At 34.4% G+C, this 19703-nt stretch overlaps 1 protein-coding gene and 1 pseudogene across 2 annotated transcripts; both read right to left on the minus strand.

Annotated features, from left to right (window-relative positions):
* Nucleotides 1-858: 858 nt before the first annotated feature.
* LOC111994172 (uncharacterized) lies at nucleotides 859-19423 on the minus strand. Of its 2 annotated transcripts, none has more exons than XM_065783072.1 (5): nucleotides 19273-19423; nucleotides 2659-2744; nucleotides 2264-2569; nucleotides 2024-2107; nucleotides 859-1521 (listed from the first exon to the last, which is right to left on the minus strand). In XM_065783072.1, the coding sequence occupies exons 1-5, from the start codon at nucleotides 19300-19302 to the stop codon at nucleotides 1071-1073; spliced, it is 957 nt and encodes a 318-aa protein (XP_065639144.1). In that variant the 5' UTR covers nucleotides 19303-19423; the 3' UTR covers nucleotides 859-1070. The 2 variants fall into 2 exon arrangements, with proteins under 2 accessions (XP_065639144.1, XP_065639145.1); XM_065783073.1 differs by lacking the exon at nucleotides 19273-19423 and adding an exon at nucleotides 4937-5003.
* On the minus strand, nucleotides 11014-14971 carry LOC111994070 (oligopeptide transporter 1-like; annotated as a pseudogene).
* Nucleotides 19424-19703: the final 280 nt, after the last annotated feature.

Consider the following 19703-nt stretch of genomic DNA (forward strand, 5'->3'; position numbering starts at 1 on the left):
GAACTATCTGGCTTTATTTCAAAGCTGTACAGCTGAAACCTGCAAATCCTGGTGACCCTTTTCCAAACATACACTATATTATGATCAGTATTATTAGTGTCTCTTCATTTCCACAGATCCGACCATATCCAGAAGCCAAAACCTCTAAGATTATAAATTTTCAAATTAACAGTCCATTAATCTTTAACAACTAAGAGATTCCCGCATCTGGGCTTGATTTAAGCCTTATACGTCCAATGTGTTCAAATAACTTGATATTAATTGTATGTTTGGACTTTGGATGGAGCGAGATAGATTAGTATATTCTAACCACCTTTCTCTCTACACCACTTTCCTCTCTCCCTCCATATCCTTCTGTTCCAAATATTCCATTAACAAGGGAATAAATTATAAATATAACCTTTTAGGTTGAATCTCCATTAAAACGGGTAAAGTTGAAAGTTTACTTCCATTTAAATGCACGAATTATATTTGATAAGCCAAAAAACCTCTTAAAAGGCCCATGCCTTCCAGCTCCATAGGGGATACAATGCTAATCAGCTTATCAGAAGTTAGAACTGTGGACATACCTATCCACCTCCCAAATTGATGGTTGCCATCTTGCCTTATAAATGTTTCCTTCGAAGAGAGAGAGGGACGTTTCTATCAAATGCAATCCATTGGTACAAATTAGTAAAATACAAATCGTGCTCTATATAAAATTTGATCAATATTACAAACTGAATAATCTCTTGAAAGAAGTGCCAAAATTTTGAAAATGATGAGATTTGAGATTTACATATTTGCTTTTGTGCAAATTTCACACACATCTAGCATACCAAAAAAAAAAAAAAAAAAAAAAAACACAAGAAAGAGATCATTTAAGTGCCCCGAGGCAAAGCCGACATTTTTATACATCATTTTGATGATTTTATCCAAACACTTGAGCTTCTAAGTCAAAGGCTCTTTTTGCAGAGGCATTATAACATGAAGTGACATTGGTATCTTATAAGGATTGGAGACAATAAAGGGAAGAGTACTCTAACCCGTTATATCATGAACACAATATAGAGATTGGCTTTGAAGTTTATCTACAACTGTTTGTAGCAACTATAGGCAATGGCAACCGATGCTGCAGCACAAACAACAGCAAGAGCTGCATACATATCTTCTCGTTCCCAGCTGTCAAACCATGTTGGCATCGCACAAACTTTGCGTGCACTACCCCCTTTAATACTATTGATCCTGGAATTTAGTTTCTTGCTACTCTTTTTATCGGATATCACCTTTGCTGTACCCACATTGACATCTTGAGTCTCTAGCTTTTCTGGAAATGCAGGGTACTGACAGCAGTACGAGTTTCCATTTTCCTGGCAACACCCCATTTCCTCAGGTTGAGATTGACAAGCAGCAGTGTGCATCTCACTTTTATGTGTTTGTGTCAGTTCTTCAGTTTTATTCCCAACATTTGTCTCGCCATTTAAATTTTGCCTAAGTTCATAGGATTTATTCTGTTCCTCTTCTGATAATCCCATCTGACCCCTGAAATCACCATCAAATGTTAAGCCTAGTCAACCATTTCAATTTAAAAATACTTGAAGACAAAATATGGACCAACACATATGACACTACAGTGTAGTAACAAAAAGCAACAGTTGATAAACTCATTTATATTTACTCCAGATTCTATGTGAGTTGGATCACAATTCTTTGTTACACTATTTCTTTCTTAACTCCCAGCTTCCTATATAAAGGAAAAAAGAAAACTTCCTGTCAGCTCCTATCATAGAGCTAAAATTCTATGTGTGTCTGCTTTCAGCCTTTTTGTTTAGCTTTTATGTAAATCTTTTTAAAACCTCACTTTTTCTCATTTTTTCAAAGTACAAGTATACTTTAACACACTTTTAGCAAAAAGCTAACTAAGCTAATGCCAAACGCACGCTAGTCTACTTCTAGTAGAGGAAAAAAAATAGCATACCACCTTGAAAGAAATCATACAGATTACATACAAACACAATACACAGGAAAAATACGAGAAGATTACCTCCACAGCCCATTTACAATTTCTCCTTTCAAAATATGCTGCTCAAGCAACACAGGTACATCCTCTGGAGTGACATAACCATACCTATAGATTAAAAAAAGAAAGCTCCATCATCAATAAACTAAAAAAATGTATATATGCCTTGGGAAGGATGAAAACTTTACCTGGTAAATCACAATGTATGACAAACTTGAATGCATTAGCTTGTAAAAATAAATCAATCAAATAACATCCCCTTACCAGTGTCCAGTGACTTCTCCATTGATTTTTGATCCAAATATGATAACATTTCCTGCATACTGATGTCCCCCAATGTGTGAGCATGGACTTACAGAAATTTTACTTTGAAGACCGCGTGATTCTATCTCTTCTTTGAATTTACTGACTAGGGCAGGTCCACAAACTCCACAACGGCGATCCCGGGACCCATGAGAACATACAAAAACGTATGAACCCTTTAATCTTTCGGGAGTTCCAGGTAGCCATTCACCATCCTTCACAAGCACTTCCTCAACAAATGTGTCAACATCAAAATGTGTCAATCTCCTGCATTTTTCACCAAAGTCGATTGGTAATAAATTTAGGGGGGAAAAAAAAAATCATTTAACCAAATCTCAAATGGGCATGCCATTGACCTGTATCTTATCATGTCTGGAAAGATTAGTACATCCCCATTTGATGTCTCGGTTCCATCATGTCCCTCACATATTGTCAAGCGGGTCTAAAGAGAAATGAGAGGAAGAGAAAAGGGGAGAAGATTAACATCAACTGATATTATACTGGGGGAAGGGGAGGTAATGGAATAGCAAGCACCATGTATGGATAAGCAGGTAACATCAACGATCAAAAAATGGCACTATCCACCATCATCACATTATTTCATTCATTTGCCCAAACACAGGCTGGTGGATACTCACTACTCTCATTATGAGACAAATATAAATACTAATTACCATAATAATCAAATGCAATAATTTGCAGGCCACAGTTAACATCAGTTCTTGGATCTAGGTATTTAACAGTCAACTAGGAGATGATGTATCAAAAAAAAGAAGTCCACACCTACAATACAGTATACTGATAGTCATGAATGTTGTGAAAGACAAAACTGATCTCATACATATATTTGAAACAGCACTAGCAGTCCAGCTGAAACTGCTTGGAACACCAAAAATCAAGTTCTCAACATGGTTACTACTTTTTGGTGTATTGATGAAATAGAAGGCAGTATCTCAACTTAACAACCAAACAATAAAGACATCAAAAATAAAATAAAAAATGAGAGAGAATGGAAAAAATTTAGACTGAGAAAGCCAGATTATGGTGGTAAGAGAGGTCTTTTAATACTTGAATACAAATTCGGGGCATAATTGTTTTTCTTTATTTCTAGAACTAAATACCATTCCCTTCTTATAATAGCCTCTCCACAAACTAAGCAGTAAATCCTACATCCAAACCCAACAACTAGAACCAAATTTTTTTTAACCAGTATTACTAATATTAATAGAGTCAAATCTATGCCTTATTCAGAACCAAAATATATTTTTGCAAAACAACATCAATCATCCCCAAAATTACCCAAACCCCAACCTCTCCTGCAACAAACTTACCAATCTTCTAGAACCCCCACAATTCACATCCTCACATCACTCCAAAAATACAAACAATCCACAAGACCCCAAAAAACTCACCTCAATATGCTGAAAACAAAATAAATTCACACCACATCCAAACAAATGGACACCAAATCACAAATTTCAAATGAATCCCAGAACAAAAACAAATCCATAAGATACCCTAAACCCACCAGAAATCAACAAATTCCCAACCAACCCTCCATAAAACATTTATCAAAAAAAGATCAACTCATACTTCCAAATTAATCCTAATATACAAGTAATGCGCAAAAAAAAAAAAAAAAAAAAAAACACTTCAATTAACAAACTTCAAAATCAACACATATCAAAAGTGAACCTATAAGCCTCCAAATAACCCTTTAAATACAATCAATTCTCAAAACACACAAACCCATATCACCCATGTCAACGTTGAAAGCAAAAGCGTCCAAAACACACCCTCAACACACACCCCCCCTTTCAATTCACTAATTTCACAATGAACTCACTCCAGCAGTGAAAGAAAAAGCCTCCAAATGACACCTCAAAATACAAAAAACCCTCCAAAACACACCTCAAACAAAACTAATCCACAAAGCAGACAAACCTGTTTCAACAACAGCAGCAGCAACAACAAAGCCTTAGTCCCAAATTTCAGGGTCGGCTATGGATCCTCAACAAATTAATCGGGACCTGCCGCATTCTTTCTTTTCCTCTATTCAACCCATTTCAAATAACTAAATTCAAAATCAACCATTATCAGGAGTGAAATAAAAAACCAACAAAAAACACAAACCCATTTTGAAATCACTAAATTCAGAATAAACCCACATTAACCCTGAAAGCAAAAGCCTCCAAAATCACAACAAACCCACTCCACCAGGCACACACAACCTTTTCAATTTAATAAATCTAAAACCAACCATCACTAGAACCAAGAAATCACACAAACCTATTTCCTCTAAAAATTTATAATGAACCCATATCAACACCTAGAACAAAGGCCTCCAAAATCACACAAAAACCCATTTCAATTCACTAAATTTACAGTTGGCTCATATCAACACTTCGAAAAGAAATCCTTTAAAATCACACAAAAACCCATTTCAATTCACTAAATTCACAATAACCCCATACTAACACTTAGAAGAAAAGCCTTCCAATCACACAAAATCCCATTTCAATTTGCTAAATTTACAATGATCCCATATCAAAACTTACAGTAACAGGCTACAAATCACACAAAACCCCATTTCAATTCACAACATTTATCCATTTCAATTCACAAACGACACACCTCTTTGTTCATATCAGCTCTTCACAAACAAGAAATCACACAAACCCATTTCAATTCACTAAAATTACAGTTGGCTCATATCAACACTTCGAAANGTTTAAATCTTAATGCAAGCAAGACATGTCTTGTCTTTTTAGCTACATTGCGCATAACGGTTTAGTATTTATTACAATAACTTAGGAAAAAAAACCAAATAATGAATATATTCGGTATAATTTTACTATGTGCATCTCCATGATAGGTAGGCCCATGAAAAAGGAATAACTTTTGTACAATTTGTGATTGAATGTAACAATTAAGATTGTTATTTTGTGATTGGATGTAACTATTAAAATTGTCTCTCAAATAAATATTTCTCTTAACATATCTCTTCTTGTTCCTTAATTTCGGAAAATGTGGTGTTGTATATTGTAAGTTCTCTATTCCAAACATTTCCTAAAAGTAGACAACAATTTTTGAATCTTAATGTAGTCCAGTCAAGTCATGTATTGTCTTCACCACATCGTGTATAACGGGTTAAGATTTATTACAATAATTTACAAACTAACTCGATAATGAATATGATTAGTAACATTTTGCTATGTGCATCTTTGTGATAGGTAAGTCCCCATGAGAAAGGAATACCTTTCGTGTAGTTTGTGATTGATAAGTTAAGATTATCTCTTGAAAAATTCCTCTCTTAATAGATCTCTTCTTGTTCTAAAACTTTAGAGAATGCAGTGGCATATTATTGTAATTTCTTTGTTCCAATATTATGTGAAAGTAGACAATAAGTTTAAATCTTAATGCAAACAAGGCATGTCTTGTCTTTTTTACTACATCGCGTATAATGGGTTTAGGGTTTATTATAATAACTTACAGATTAACTTGATAATGAATAATATTTTGGTATCATATAGCATGTGTATCTTTGTTATAGGCAAGCTCCAATGAAAAAAGGGTAACTTTTGTGTAGCATGTGATTGGATGTAATAGTTAACATTGTCAATTTATGATTATATGTAATTTTAAGATTGTCTATTGGATAAATCTTTCTCTTAATAGATTTCTTCTCGTTCTTCAATCTTCAGAGAATTCGGCATATTTTTATTATTATTGTAAGTTCTCTATTCCAAACATTTCCAGCTTAAATTCTAATGCCCGCAAGACATGTCTTGTCCTTTTCACCAGATTAGTTTAGAGTTCTATTCTAAATGAAAAAATAATAACATTTCAAATAAATTAATGGGTAAATTAAAAATGTTGTGAGAATCGTATCTCATTTATTAAATTTTCAAAGTGGACAATACCTTAAAATAGAACAATTTATAAACAAAATGAGTTGGAGAGAGAGTCAATGCAATGTTCTCAGAATTAGATAATCTACACAAGAGAGATCATACAAAGTGGTCTGTATATGCTAAGTAAAAATGTCATGCCCAATGATACTATACTCCTTAAGGCTCCTATAAGGTGAACTATGATATAACAATAGAAAGAACCCACGTTGAGATTGCACATTGCAATCATTTTTCGCGATTAGGAAGGAGTTATGAGAATTCCCAAAGGTAGTCCTGAAGTGGCAGAGGATATATGGGGATGAGAAACCTGATAGTTGAGGGGTGCAAGCTTTAAATGAGCATTAAAGTCTAATGTTGTGAGTACTATTCGTGTTTGGACTTTTCCTCCAAGGCTATAGCACTCCTTGAGGAAAGAGCATTGTGCATTTTGATTTACATTAATGACTTTATCATTTATCCAAAATAAATAAAGGAAAAAAAAAAAAAAAACCAGCAATCAATGTTTTGTAGTGTTGGTTATATTTTCAATATTACTAGAACCGGGCAAACTAATTTTTTGCAGCTAGTGGTTGAGGTTATCATCAACCTATCCCGTGAAGAACAAGAATTATTTTGGGTGCAATGTTGGGTTATTTGGAATCAACGCAATTAGGTGTTGCATGGTGGCAAATTACAGAACCCAACCCTCTTGAACAAACGTGCAAGGGAGTATGTGGATGAATTTAAGGAGTCGCAGTCTCATCTGGCCGTGTTGACAAATCCAGAATTGGTGCATGCTTGGAGACCTCCCACTGGTATGGCGTTCAAACTCAACTTCGATGCGGCGGTCTTTGATGGTACAAATTCATCCGGAGTGGGAGTTATCGTGAGGAACAGCTTGGGAGAAGTGATGGCTGGCCTGTCAGCTCGTGGTCCAGCAGTGGCAAATAGTGAAGAAGCAGAGGCGTTAGCGTGTCGGAAAGCGGTTGAGTTTGCCATGGATGCGGGATTCATGGACCTGGTGATTGAAGGAGATAATGCAGCGGTGATGAAGGCTATTACTTCTTCAAGGCTGGATAGATCACGGCTAGGACACATATATGATGATATTCGCACACTTGCTGCTAGGTTCAGGAGCTGTAACTTTGGATGTGTGAAGAGAAGTGCCAATGCTGTAGCTCATAGCCTTGCCCGGTTTGCTAGTAACTTAGTTGATGAACTTGTATGGCTTGAGGAACCCCCCCCTCCAGCCCTTGAAGCATTGTATTTGGATGCCAGTTTTTTGATTGATGAATGAATTACGTTTTGCTTTCAAAAAATAAAAAATAAATAAAACATTGATGAGTCGACATCGAGGTGCCAAACATCTCTTAATAGATCTCTTCTCGTTCTTCAATCTTTAGAGAATTCGGCATATTTTTATTATTATTGTAAGTTCTCTATTCCAAACATTTCCTGTTTAAATTCTAATGCCGGCAAGACATGTCTTGTCCTTTTCACCAGATTAGTTTAGAGTTCTATTCTAAATGAAAAAATAATAACATTTCAAATAAATTAATGGGTAAATTAAAAATGTTGTGAGAATCGTATCTCATTTATTAAAATTTCAAAGTGGACAATACCTTAAAATAGAACAATTTATAAACAAAATGAGTTGGAGAGAGAGTCAATGCAATGTTCTCAAAATTAGATAATCTACACAAGAGAGATCATACAAAGTGGTCTGTATATGCTAAGTAAAAATGTCATGCCCAATGATACTATACTCCTCAAGGCTCCTATTAGGTGAACTATGATATAACAATAGAAAGAACCCACGTTGAGATTGCACATTGCAATCATTTTTCGCGATTAGGAAGGAGTAATGAGAATTCCCAAAGGTAGTCCTGAAGTGGCAGAGGATATATGGGGATGAGAAACCTGATAGTTGAGGGGTGCAAGCTTTAAATGAGCATTAAAGTCTAACGTTGTGAGTACTATTCGTGTTTGGACTTTTCCTCCAAGGCTATAGCACTCCTTGAGGAAAGAGCATCGTGCATTTTGATTTACATTAATGACTTTATCATTTATCCAAAATAAATAAAGGAAAAAAAAACCAGCAATCAATGTTTTGTAGTGTTGGTTATATTTTCAATATTACTAGAATTATATGGAGTTGAGGGCTATTGACACCACTCAGGGGGATTAGGTGGTGGAATCATTGAATTGGAGTGTAACGTAAATTTAAAGGTCTTATGTTTAATTCACCACACAATTAATTCATGGGGTTTCTAGAGTATCTCACGGATAGGGAGTAAAATAGTCTAGCTAAAGATTGAAACACCACTTTTTTATATATATACTTCAAGTGATCAATCAATTAACTTATGGTTTATTGGTTTTTTCTACATCTTTGCAAGTTATCAATCAATTAACTTAAGAGAAAATAGTTACAAAGTCAATCTATTACCAAAGGAAAGAATGTATTCAATCAAGTAAAGCATAGCTTCAGGGGTCTAAAATCATGGTTCATAGGCTGGGGCGTGCTAAAGTAGGCATTTGATCCCGGAGTTTAGTTCCTTGCTGCTATTTTTATCGGAAATCACCTTTGTTGCACCCACATTGGCATCTAGATTCTCTAGCTTTTCAGGAAACCCAGGGTTTTGGCAGCAGTATGAGTTTCCATTTCCTTGGCTACATCCCTGAATGCACCATCAAATGTTTCAGTAAAGCCTAGTCAACAATTTGAATTCAATCATGCCTGAAGACAAAATATGGACCAGCAAATGTTTGACACTACAATGCAGCAACAAAAAATGAGGGTAGATAAACTCATTTATATCTACTCTAGATCCTCGGTCGGTTGAAGCACAATTTTCCATTACACTATTTTCTGTATGCTCCCAAGTCCTATCCTATCATACAGCTGAAACTGATATCAAATTTGGATACAGCTCTGATGTAGATGCACACACAAAGGACGAAGAAATGAGAATATTACCTCCACAGCCAGCCTACAAATCTACAATTTCTCCTTTCAAAACATGTTGCTCAAGCAATACGGGTACATCCTCTGGAGTAACATATCCATACCAATAGATTTAAAAAAAGAAAAAAAGAAAAGAAAAAAAAAAAAGGGCTCCATTATCAATAAACTAAACTGTATTTTTGGGAAGGATGAGAATCTTTACCTGCTTAATCACATGGTCTGAAAAACTTGAATGCATTAGTTGGTAAAAGTAAATCAATCAACTGATATCCCCTTACCAGTGCCCAGTGACTTCTCCATTGATTTTTGACCCTAATATGATAACATTTCCTGCATACTTATGCCCCCCAAGGTGTGAGCATGGGCTAACAGAAACTGTACTTTGAAGACCATGTAATTCTCTCTCTTCTTTGATTCTACTAATCAAGGGTAAACTATGATTCCCATGTAGTAGAACTGCACAACAAACCCAAAAGAAATGTAATTTACATCAATTATAACAAAACATGCATGTTCTGTAATAAGGTTGATTTCAAGCATGCACACCCAACCATACATGTAGCATTCGTGAATCATGACATATCATGAATTATGAAACTCTGTTTTCTGTGTCTTTGTGTGTGTGTGTGTGTGTGTGTGTGTGAGAGAGAGAGAGAGAGAGAGAGAGAGAGAGAGGGAGTTACCAGTCATGTTAGTATTGGATTGAATCTTCTCGATGACAGTGCATTAAGGTCTCCATTTTCATCGTAACCTGTCATTGCTCTCACAAAGCTTCTCCTTGGACACACTTTCAAAATCACACAGCACTTCAATATCTATACCACTCTTGTCTCCTTTTAAGTCTCGCACAATCTTGTAATGCTATTACACACTGTAAACAGGATATTAGAACAAAATAAAAATCTCCTTCAAATTTTTAAGTGAATAATGAGATTTTAAAGCCTAAAGTTTGCATTTAAGGTGTAAAAACAAACAAACAAACAAACAAACAAATTTTTATGTTTGAAAGGCGGTCTTTTGGAGAAACAAGGAAACTACATTAACAAACAGTTCATAACTAAGAATCATTCATTAATCTTGCCTGCATTTCAATATAGGTTCATGTTTAACAGAATCTAGAATATAGTTACCATACCAAGAAGGAAAAAAGAATGAAATCTTTATTAGTACATTGAATGGAGATTATGACAAGAATAATAATCTTTATTACTAGAAATAAAAAAATGTTGTAATGGAATAACTTAATCTTATTTTTTCTTTGATAGTTATGAAATAACTAAACCTATTCATAGGTTTGGTTGTAAATTGTAATATTAGAATAAAATTTAAGATTTATATTTAGGAAATATCTTACTTATACCGTCAGAATTCCTAAAAAAATAATATTTTATAAATTTGAGAGAGAGGGGTTATTTTTTGATGATTTTTTTTTATATATTTTTATAATTGTTATGTGCATATGAAAAGTTTATATATTTAAAATTTTTATTAATTTTAGAAATTATTACATCCACTAAGATATAACTTATATAAGTATTACAATCTTTTTAGAAAGGAATAATTATTCTTTCATATAAAAGCCCCTTCAGATTATGCAAAATTGCAAATCAATCTTAGAGAAAAAAAAACCCCTTGTTTAATTACAAAAAAGAATTTCATCTTTACAATGTCTCATCCCAACATGAAGAAACATATATCAAATTAATGAATTCTATAACTTCATCTCCCAAGTCCCAACTTCATCAGGCATTGGAGGACCTTGAATGTCACATGTGCCTAAGACATAAACCTTATGCATCAAATTTTTTTTTGTTTTTTTACTGAAAGGGTAGAATTAAACCTTAAGCATCTTAAAAGGCAGGGCACCCCTCAATCTTAACCCCAGGAGCTATGGGGCATGAAGCCAATGGACAATGGTCATCATTGGCCAGACCCCACCACCCTGGACCAATTATATTCCTGGATTGAAGAGGGAAGAAAATTACAACACTCAAAAAGGCAACCCCAGCGTCTAAAGCAGCTGATAAGACATAGGTATGTATAGCCCACCATGCCTTAAACTTTCTGTGAACATAGAAATTGAAGAAAATTCCGACAGCTCCCCATTCCCCAAGCCCAATATTTCACAGCTCTAGCTGGTGGCATGCTAGCTGTAGCTCCAATGATAATAGGCATGTGTATAAGTCTAAGCCACTTGATGTTGGGATACTTGCGTGAGAGAAACCAGCTAGGGATAGGAGCTAAGAAGCCAAGAAGGAAGAACCAGTTCATCTCTTTGTAGACACCATATTTTGTGAACATTCTGAGTGGACCTATGACTCCCCAAATAATGGAAGCATTGTAGAAGACATCATCCCCAGGGCATGTCCAGGGACTCCCCTCGGGCAACAATGAAGTATCACATATGTCCTTTATATTTGTGAGAAGCCACCATGCTGTGGCAAAGTAGGTACTTGATGCAACAATTGTTCCAACTAACTGAGAACGTAAATTAACATCACGTGTCATTATATCAAAATAGTAAACAAAATTTCATATAAGTTATATTGGTATTAATTCACTTGCCTGCACAACGAACGTGGACCTTGGGGGGATCTTTATATAGTGGCCTAATTTGAAGCCATTAACAAAGGAGATTGCTTGTAGCATGCTAATGTAGCCATAGGTCTTGAAAGTCACATTAGCGAGGGGCTTCCCTGGGTAAATATACCCAATCACCAATTCTGTGATCACGTTTAGCCCTGGTTGCTGCAATTAACAATAACACATTCTATTGAGAATAGTAGTCTGTATAAAATTGATGCAAACTAATGTATAATGTAATTAACTCTTCCAAATGAATGTGTGGTGTCTTTTCAACAATTAAATACAAGGATGCATGGTTACAAGCTTATTCATACCGCATTTATTGTGGCTTGAATTGTTCCAATGGGTAAAGTAAATAGCAGCGCAATGCCACTAGCCATTAATAGTCCCCACCATGGGAGTTGCAGCTGTTTGTCAAAACCTTCACAGGCAACCATGGCAAGAGCAACCATTAAAACTAAGATGGTATAAACCACCACTGAGGGACTCGTTTATAGTTCTTCTTCATCAACCTTGTATGCACATCCGAATAGTGATATTTTGCTGAACTTGCTGTCTGTTTCCAGAGTGTCCAGATTGTTCCGCTCAATGTTTTTACCAAATAAAGAAAATCATGGAAGGCTTTTAACGAAAAAGAAATTTTGCAAGAGAATAGAATAGAAGATGTTAAGAAGCAGCTTACTTTCCATTAAAGAGGGCAACATGAGTAATAGTAGCTGTTAGAGTAGCGAAGCTCAAACCATAGCTAATAGCAAAGAACACACTTAGATAAAGTTTGCTGTAACTGTCATAAGCTGCAAGATTAATATCAAATGCTTTTTCATTAAGAATTTTGGATATGTTGTAGAGCTGTCCAGTATGATCAAAAGTGTGGGAAGAAAAATAGGAAACTTCTTGGCATCATATGCATTACTCCAATAAGCAATCGGGATAATGACATAGACAAACAACATAAACCCCACTAAAATATTGATGATGGCAAACCCAGGTGTGGCTAAGGGGGTGCCCAAAAAGCCAGCTACAGTGGACCAGTCAAGGCCAAATGAGACTAGTCCAAGGCCACTGATCCCTCCACCAAACTGTTGGGCAGTGACTGAGTCCTTCCAAATACAATAAACCAGGGAGAGAGCTGAAATTGAAGGGAAAAGATAACTTGGAACAATGTAATAAGCACAGCTTGCTACAAAAATCATGAAGAAGAATTGTAGCCTTGTATGTCCTCCTTTAGGTCGCTTTTCTTTTTCGTGCAATGCCCTGCATTTCACACATTACTTGGTTCATTACAAGGAAGACCGACCTGTCAATTAAGCATTGAACTAATTCTTCTTCTGAATTAAGCAATCTCAGTATAAAAAAAGGATGGTGTACCTGAATAGAGAGACTTGGACCAGGTTTGCAGGCCACCACATATACGTTGAGTCAACAAGATATTTTCTGAACAGTCCAGCCCATCCGTTTACAAGCATCTGAAAAGTTCATGTGAAAAACGGTTATGTAGTAGGAATAACACTCTAAGAAGCATTTTGTGTAATACATTGATGGCAGGACACTTTTTTTATTCACATTAGAGCGGCTTATATTCTCCAAAACTAATGTGGGGTAAGGCTGTCCATCAATTATCTATCCTAGACCCCGAAAAATTGAAAACAAGAATCCAAATATACCTGAGTAGTTAGTGATAATATAAAGGCTGCTACACCAGGGATATTCCTGTGGTAGAAAGCCTTGACTATAGTAACAATATGAAGTGCATACACTCCCCCAGGCCCAGAATTAGCAAAAATGGTGATCAAAACATGTTCCTTCAAATTGAATGGCCCTGGATTCAAGGAGAAGGACCAGTTTGTGAGAGGGACTCGAATTGGTTTTGATGGAAGATATGCAGCCATTAGCTTCCCTAGTGGGAGTACAAGGATTTGTGCTGAGACTGATGAAATTGACAGCTGATTTTGGTTCACAAACGCAAGAAAAACACATGATAACAATCCAAGAACCCACGTTCGAAATGTCAATGCTGGCAGTGTTGGGTCATCAGTTGGAGGAACTGTAAGCCTAACTTGTTCAATTGGGCTATCATTGTCTTCATCCCCCGCTTATATAGAATGACCACATTATTAAAAGTAAAAGGGAATAAATTTGGAAAATAAATAAAATCTTTCATGAAAAATTTCTTTATGAAATTATTAAGAGGGGATAGAATTGAATAATAATATAAACATTGAATAAGTTCCCCTATTATCATGGATTTAAACAATATTTTGTGTCAACTTTAATAATATTTTCTCATTGAATGTTGCATATACCAGTACCAGATTAAATAATGAAAACGCAAGAAAAACACATGATAACAATCCAAGAACCCACGTTCGAAATGTCAATGCTGGCAGTGTTGGGTCATCAGTTGGAGGAACTGTAAGCCTAACTTGTTCAATTGGGCTATCATTGTCTTCATCCCCCGCTTATATAGAATGACCACATTATTAAAAGTAAAAGGGAATAAATTTGGAAAATAAATAAAATCTTTCATGAAAAATTTCTTTATGAAATTATTAAGAGGGGATAGAATTGAATAATAATATAAACATTGAATAAGTTCCCCTATTATCATGGATTTAAACAATATTTTGTGTCAACTTTAATAATATTTTCTCATTGAATGTTGCATATACCAGTACCAGATTAAATAATGAACTATTGTGATGAAGAAAGTAACTTTTCTCAATATATTATGTATAGTACACAAATGAGTGTATACATCATAAAAAAACAAACAAAACATGTAGTGGAAAAGATTACACAACAAAACTAAAATAAATAAATAATAATAATAATACTCACCAATTAAAAGTAAAACATGTTTTATACTAAAGTTGATGTCGTACATAGCCAACATACATGCAACTTTCATTAATCATAGAAAAAAAAGAAAAAGGGTGATGAATCATGAAACAAGAGTAACTATGATTCTTATGTAATAGAATAACATGGCAAATCCAAAAGAAATGAATTTGACATGAATTGTAGCAAAACATTTTCTCTGTAATAAGGTTGATTTCATGCATGCATACCCAGCATACATGTAGCATTCATGAATCATGACATTGAATGATGATGAATCATGAACTGTGAAACTCTATTTTCTGTTTGTGTATGTTTGTGTGTGTGAGAGAGAGAGATACCAGTCACGTCAGTACTATTGGATTCAAGCTTCTCAAGTGACATTTCTCTCACTCAGATTCTCCTTTGGACACACTTTCGAACTCACACAACACAATATATATATATATATATGTACCCTCATATACCACCCTTCTGTTATTTAAGTCTCACACAATCTTGTAATTTTATTACAGGGTGTAAACGAAATATTAAAACAAAATAAAATTCTTCTTTAAATTAAAGCCTGAAATTTGCATTTGCAGTGATATATATATATATACGGGTTGAGTTCAAATTACATTTGGTGTAACTCGTTCAAATTACATTTAGTGTAATTCTAAGTAATGTTACACTACCAAATAACTTGTTATTGAATTTATATTTTGAGAATCCAACCGTTGAATTATATGTTCTTATGTTCTTAATATATATGTCAATTTTTATGCCAATCGAATATAATTTACTATTCGATCCATAAACTCATCTTTTATGTATTATTTTAAATTACAAAAACTTGAATTTAAACAATTGATTGATAACATGACTTTTGATATTTGATTATCTTTAAATTTTGTAAGCATAGAGAATATACAAAGATAATGTAATCTAGTGATAGATTTATCAAAATTTAGGTCTAATTAAAAAATATCGGGTGGTGTAATATTGCTTAGAGTTACTCCACCTGATATTTTTTTTAATTAGATGTGAATTTTGATAAATCCACTGCTGGATTATATTATTTTCATATATTCTCCATACTTAAAAATTTTTAAGGCGATCAAAGATTAATATCCATGTCATCGATCAATTGTTTAAATTCAAATTTTTGTAGTTTAAATAGTGCATAAAAGATGAGTTTATGGATCGAATGGTAAATAACATCCAATTGGCATGAAAATTGACATACATATTAAGAACATATAGAACGTGTAATTTAACGGTTGGATGATCAAAATATGAATTTTGTAACAAGTTATTTGGTAGTGTAACATTACTTAAAGTTACACCAAGTGTAACTTAATCCCAACATTCCTTTGAGTTGTACTTGGTGTAACTTTAAGTAATGTTATATCACCTAATAACTTGTTATAAAATTTATATTTTGAAAATCCCACCACTGAATTACATGTTTTATATGATCTTAACACTTATGTCAATTTTTATGTTAATTGGATATTATTTACCATTCGATCTATGAACTCATCTTTTATGCATTATTTTAAACTACAAAAATTTAAATTTAAACAATTGATTGATGACATGGATATTAATCTTTGATCACCTTGAAATTTTGCAAGCATGGAGAATATATATTTGGAATGGTTGTTTGGTGAAGAAACAAGGAGACAACATTAATACATACTAACCTGTTTATAAACAAGTCATAGGTTGAGGCTAAACGAGTTCATATCATATTCCGGTTGACACAACTAACCCATTTAATAAACAAGTCGTGTTCATGTTCAACTTGTGAACTTATTTGACTCGTTTAACCCGTTTAGCTTATAAAGGTATTAGCTTTTGTTATTGTTGTTTAATTTATGGTTATAGTTATATGTTTATTACTATATTTATTTTTGTAATTGTAATTTAATTTTAAATATATGAGAATTGATAATAGATTATTCAGGTCAGGTATGGTTTATTAATTAAACATGTTATTAAACGGGTCATTTATATTGACTTTTACTACACATGACTCGTTAATTAAACAGGTTAAACGTGTCGTGTTGGGTCAAATTGTTTAATAAATAAGTCATGTTAAGGATGAAGATTCTTGATACGATTACTAAATAAGTTGGGTTCGGGTCAATCCATATAACCAAATACTCATGGCTCGACACAAAACAAACTTGACTTGCAAACACGAATTACCACCCCTAAATTACATAGTATCATTCATTTCATTAAGAATCATTCATGAATCTGGATATACTTTCAGAGTCTTCGTGAATATTGCATGCATTTCAATATATTTTCATGCCTAACAGAATCCAGGATACAGTTACCGTACCAAGACGGAAAAAAAGAAAGTAAAGAAAACTAAGAAATATTATACGTGGAGGAAGAATTGCATTTTCGAAGGGCGCTTGAAATTTGACATCTTCAGTTGAGAATTGGATTCTGAGCTAGCTACTTGACAGCTAATTAAGCTTAAAGACTTAAATGGATATGGTTGGAGATTGGATTTGGAGGACTAATGAATGGTTATGACTTATGACATCCATGTAAAGTGTTGCTGGAGGTCCATTTAGCCAATCTTTATGGAAGCTGGGACTGCAAAAGATGTGACCCTTTAGTTTCTTTTTGGTGAACTGTTACTGATTTAGTGATAAAAAATTAAACAATTGCTAAATGTGACCTATTGTAATTAGTACATAATAAAAATAGAGTCAATGATAAGCCTGTGTAAAAGTGGGGAAAGGATCCCCTCTTATTGAATAGACCAATTCACTCTCTCATATTTAGGTGAATAGGAGACAAGTGACATTTATTTGATTTTTTAGTGTCAAGTGTTTTATAAAATAATAATAATAATTAGAAGAAATTGAGGGAGTGAATCTTATTATGCCAAGGTGAAGTTTCTCCAATTACAATTCACAACTTGCTACCTTAGCAAGTTATGAAACAATTGCTGTCTCTTGCATTGTTCACATTGTTCATTGAAATTGGGAGCTTTCTTGGCATGAGATACAGGCAGAGCAATAATGTAATCAAGTGCCTCTTGAAATGTCAATTCCAAATGTCACAAGGAAAATAATTTATTGATATCATCTGAGGAATGAAATCAAGAATGAGTCAAATCTCTTTTTTTCATAATATATTTGCCTTAAAGGAGCCGGTAAACGAGTGCAATTGAGGTAATTTGCTAATGAATTATTTTAGAAAAATTTTAATACTATTTTTATGGAAAATATAAAAAATTGTCAAAAAAATCAGTTATTTTTTTATTTTCTCATAAAAAGTTTCTAAAAATATTTCCTAAACTAATGTTCTTATGGCATCCGTTAACTTTTCCCTTAAATGTTTTGCCACTTTTTGCTTGATGGCATTCCTTAATGCCCTCCATCTTGTCAATTGGAGTTCCTATGTTGTTTATTCTTAATGAGAAATTATGGGGGATTGGTTGGTTTATATTCTAAATAGTAAGTTTCACAACAAAGACTAAAGAAATTTTTTCTATAAGTAACAAAGACTAAAGAAATTAATCCAAATCTGAAAATTTTTATTGACTTAGTGAGTATTACCCTAATTAACACATTTAATAAGAGATTATGTATTACTTTTCTCTAACTTCTACTATCGCATATCATATCATATATTATACAATAAAAGTTGGGCTTAGAAGTCATGGTTGCATCAAGTTGTAGCAATTTTTAAAAATAAAAACAACACCTAATTGTGGCAAAATTTGCCAAATAGCACATTTTAAAATTTTTTTAGGAGAATAGCACCCAAGTGAAGTTATTTAGTTATATAGCACATTTTTGGAACTCAAGTTTGTTAAACTTGTGTTCCAACTCAAACTCGAGTTCCAAGTGTGGTGTCTAACTTGGATTTTTTTTTGTCATTGCCACGCGAGCCATATTTTCGGAACTTGAGTTCCAACTCAAACTTGAGTTTACCAAACTCGATGCTATATAACAAAATAACTTTGTTTGGATGCTAATATCATATATATTTTTTTTATAACATAGGAGAACTTCACTTAGATTAGTTACACGTTGCAGAGCATACTGTGCAACAATCCTCACTGTTAATCAAACTCCTATGGGCAACTGATTCCACCCTCCAAAACCAATTACCGGTTAATTCAGGAACTTTTCACCCCTGACGGGCTAAGTAGTTTATCCTCATGCCCAATAGGTAATCTCCTAAAATTTTTCTTACTATTTGGCAAATTTTGCCCCTTAATTGTTCTTAAGGTGCCAAGGTCCAAGGTGCTTGTCGCTTAATTGATACTCAAAAGAAAAGCCTCCCAAATCACACAAAATCCCATTTCAATTTGCTAAATTTACATTTCCTCTAATTTTTTTTTTTTGGCTAAATTTACAATGAACCCATATAAACACTAGAGTAAAGCCGTAAAGGGCTACAAAATCACACATAACCATTTCAATTCACAACATTTATAATGAACCCATATTACAATACCCCCATTTCAGTTCACAAGTGATCCACCTCTTTGCTCATATCAGCCCTTCACAAACAAGAAATCTCGCAAACCCATTTCAAGTCACTAAATTTATAATGAACCCACATCAACATTTGAAACAAAATCCTAGAAACTCACACAAAAAATCCCATTTTCAATTCACGAAATCCAAACTAAAAAAACCACAAAAAGCTCAACAGTGAACTACCTCTTTGTTCATATCAGCCTTCTTAGCCATTACAGCAGCAGAGAGCAACCTGGGAACACGATCGAATTCAGAGGCTTCGATTCTTGGGGGCCAAACCTTTGGGTTCTTGTGGCAAAGGAAGACGTGGCGCTGGTAGAACTCGACGGAGCCGGCGAGTTGACTCGTCCTGAAGTCCAGGCGAGACAAACCGAACTCGGCGTCACTGAGGGCAGTATCGGCTCCACCAGATAATAACCCTTCGTTCTGAAAGCTCCTGGAGGCGCTGCTGATGAGAGAGTTTGGGTCGGTGAGGTAACTGTCAAGTGATTCCGAGACTGTGAGTGGTCATTGCTTAAGGACAGCATGACACGTGTCATTCAGGGGGGAGTTTCTTGACCCTTGGAGTTGGAGTGTCTGTCTCTCTTTTGACTCCCGGATCTCTTTTTCTAGTC

The sequence above is a fragment of the Quercus suber genome, unplaced genomic scaffold (assembly GCF_002906115.3).
Source record: "Quercus suber isolate HL8 unplaced genomic scaffold, Cork oak 2.0 scaffold_327, whole genome shotgun sequence".
In the NCBI taxonomy this organism is placed as follows: domain Eukaryota; kingdom Viridiplantae; phylum Streptophyta; class Magnoliopsida; order Fagales; family Fagaceae; genus Quercus; species Quercus suber.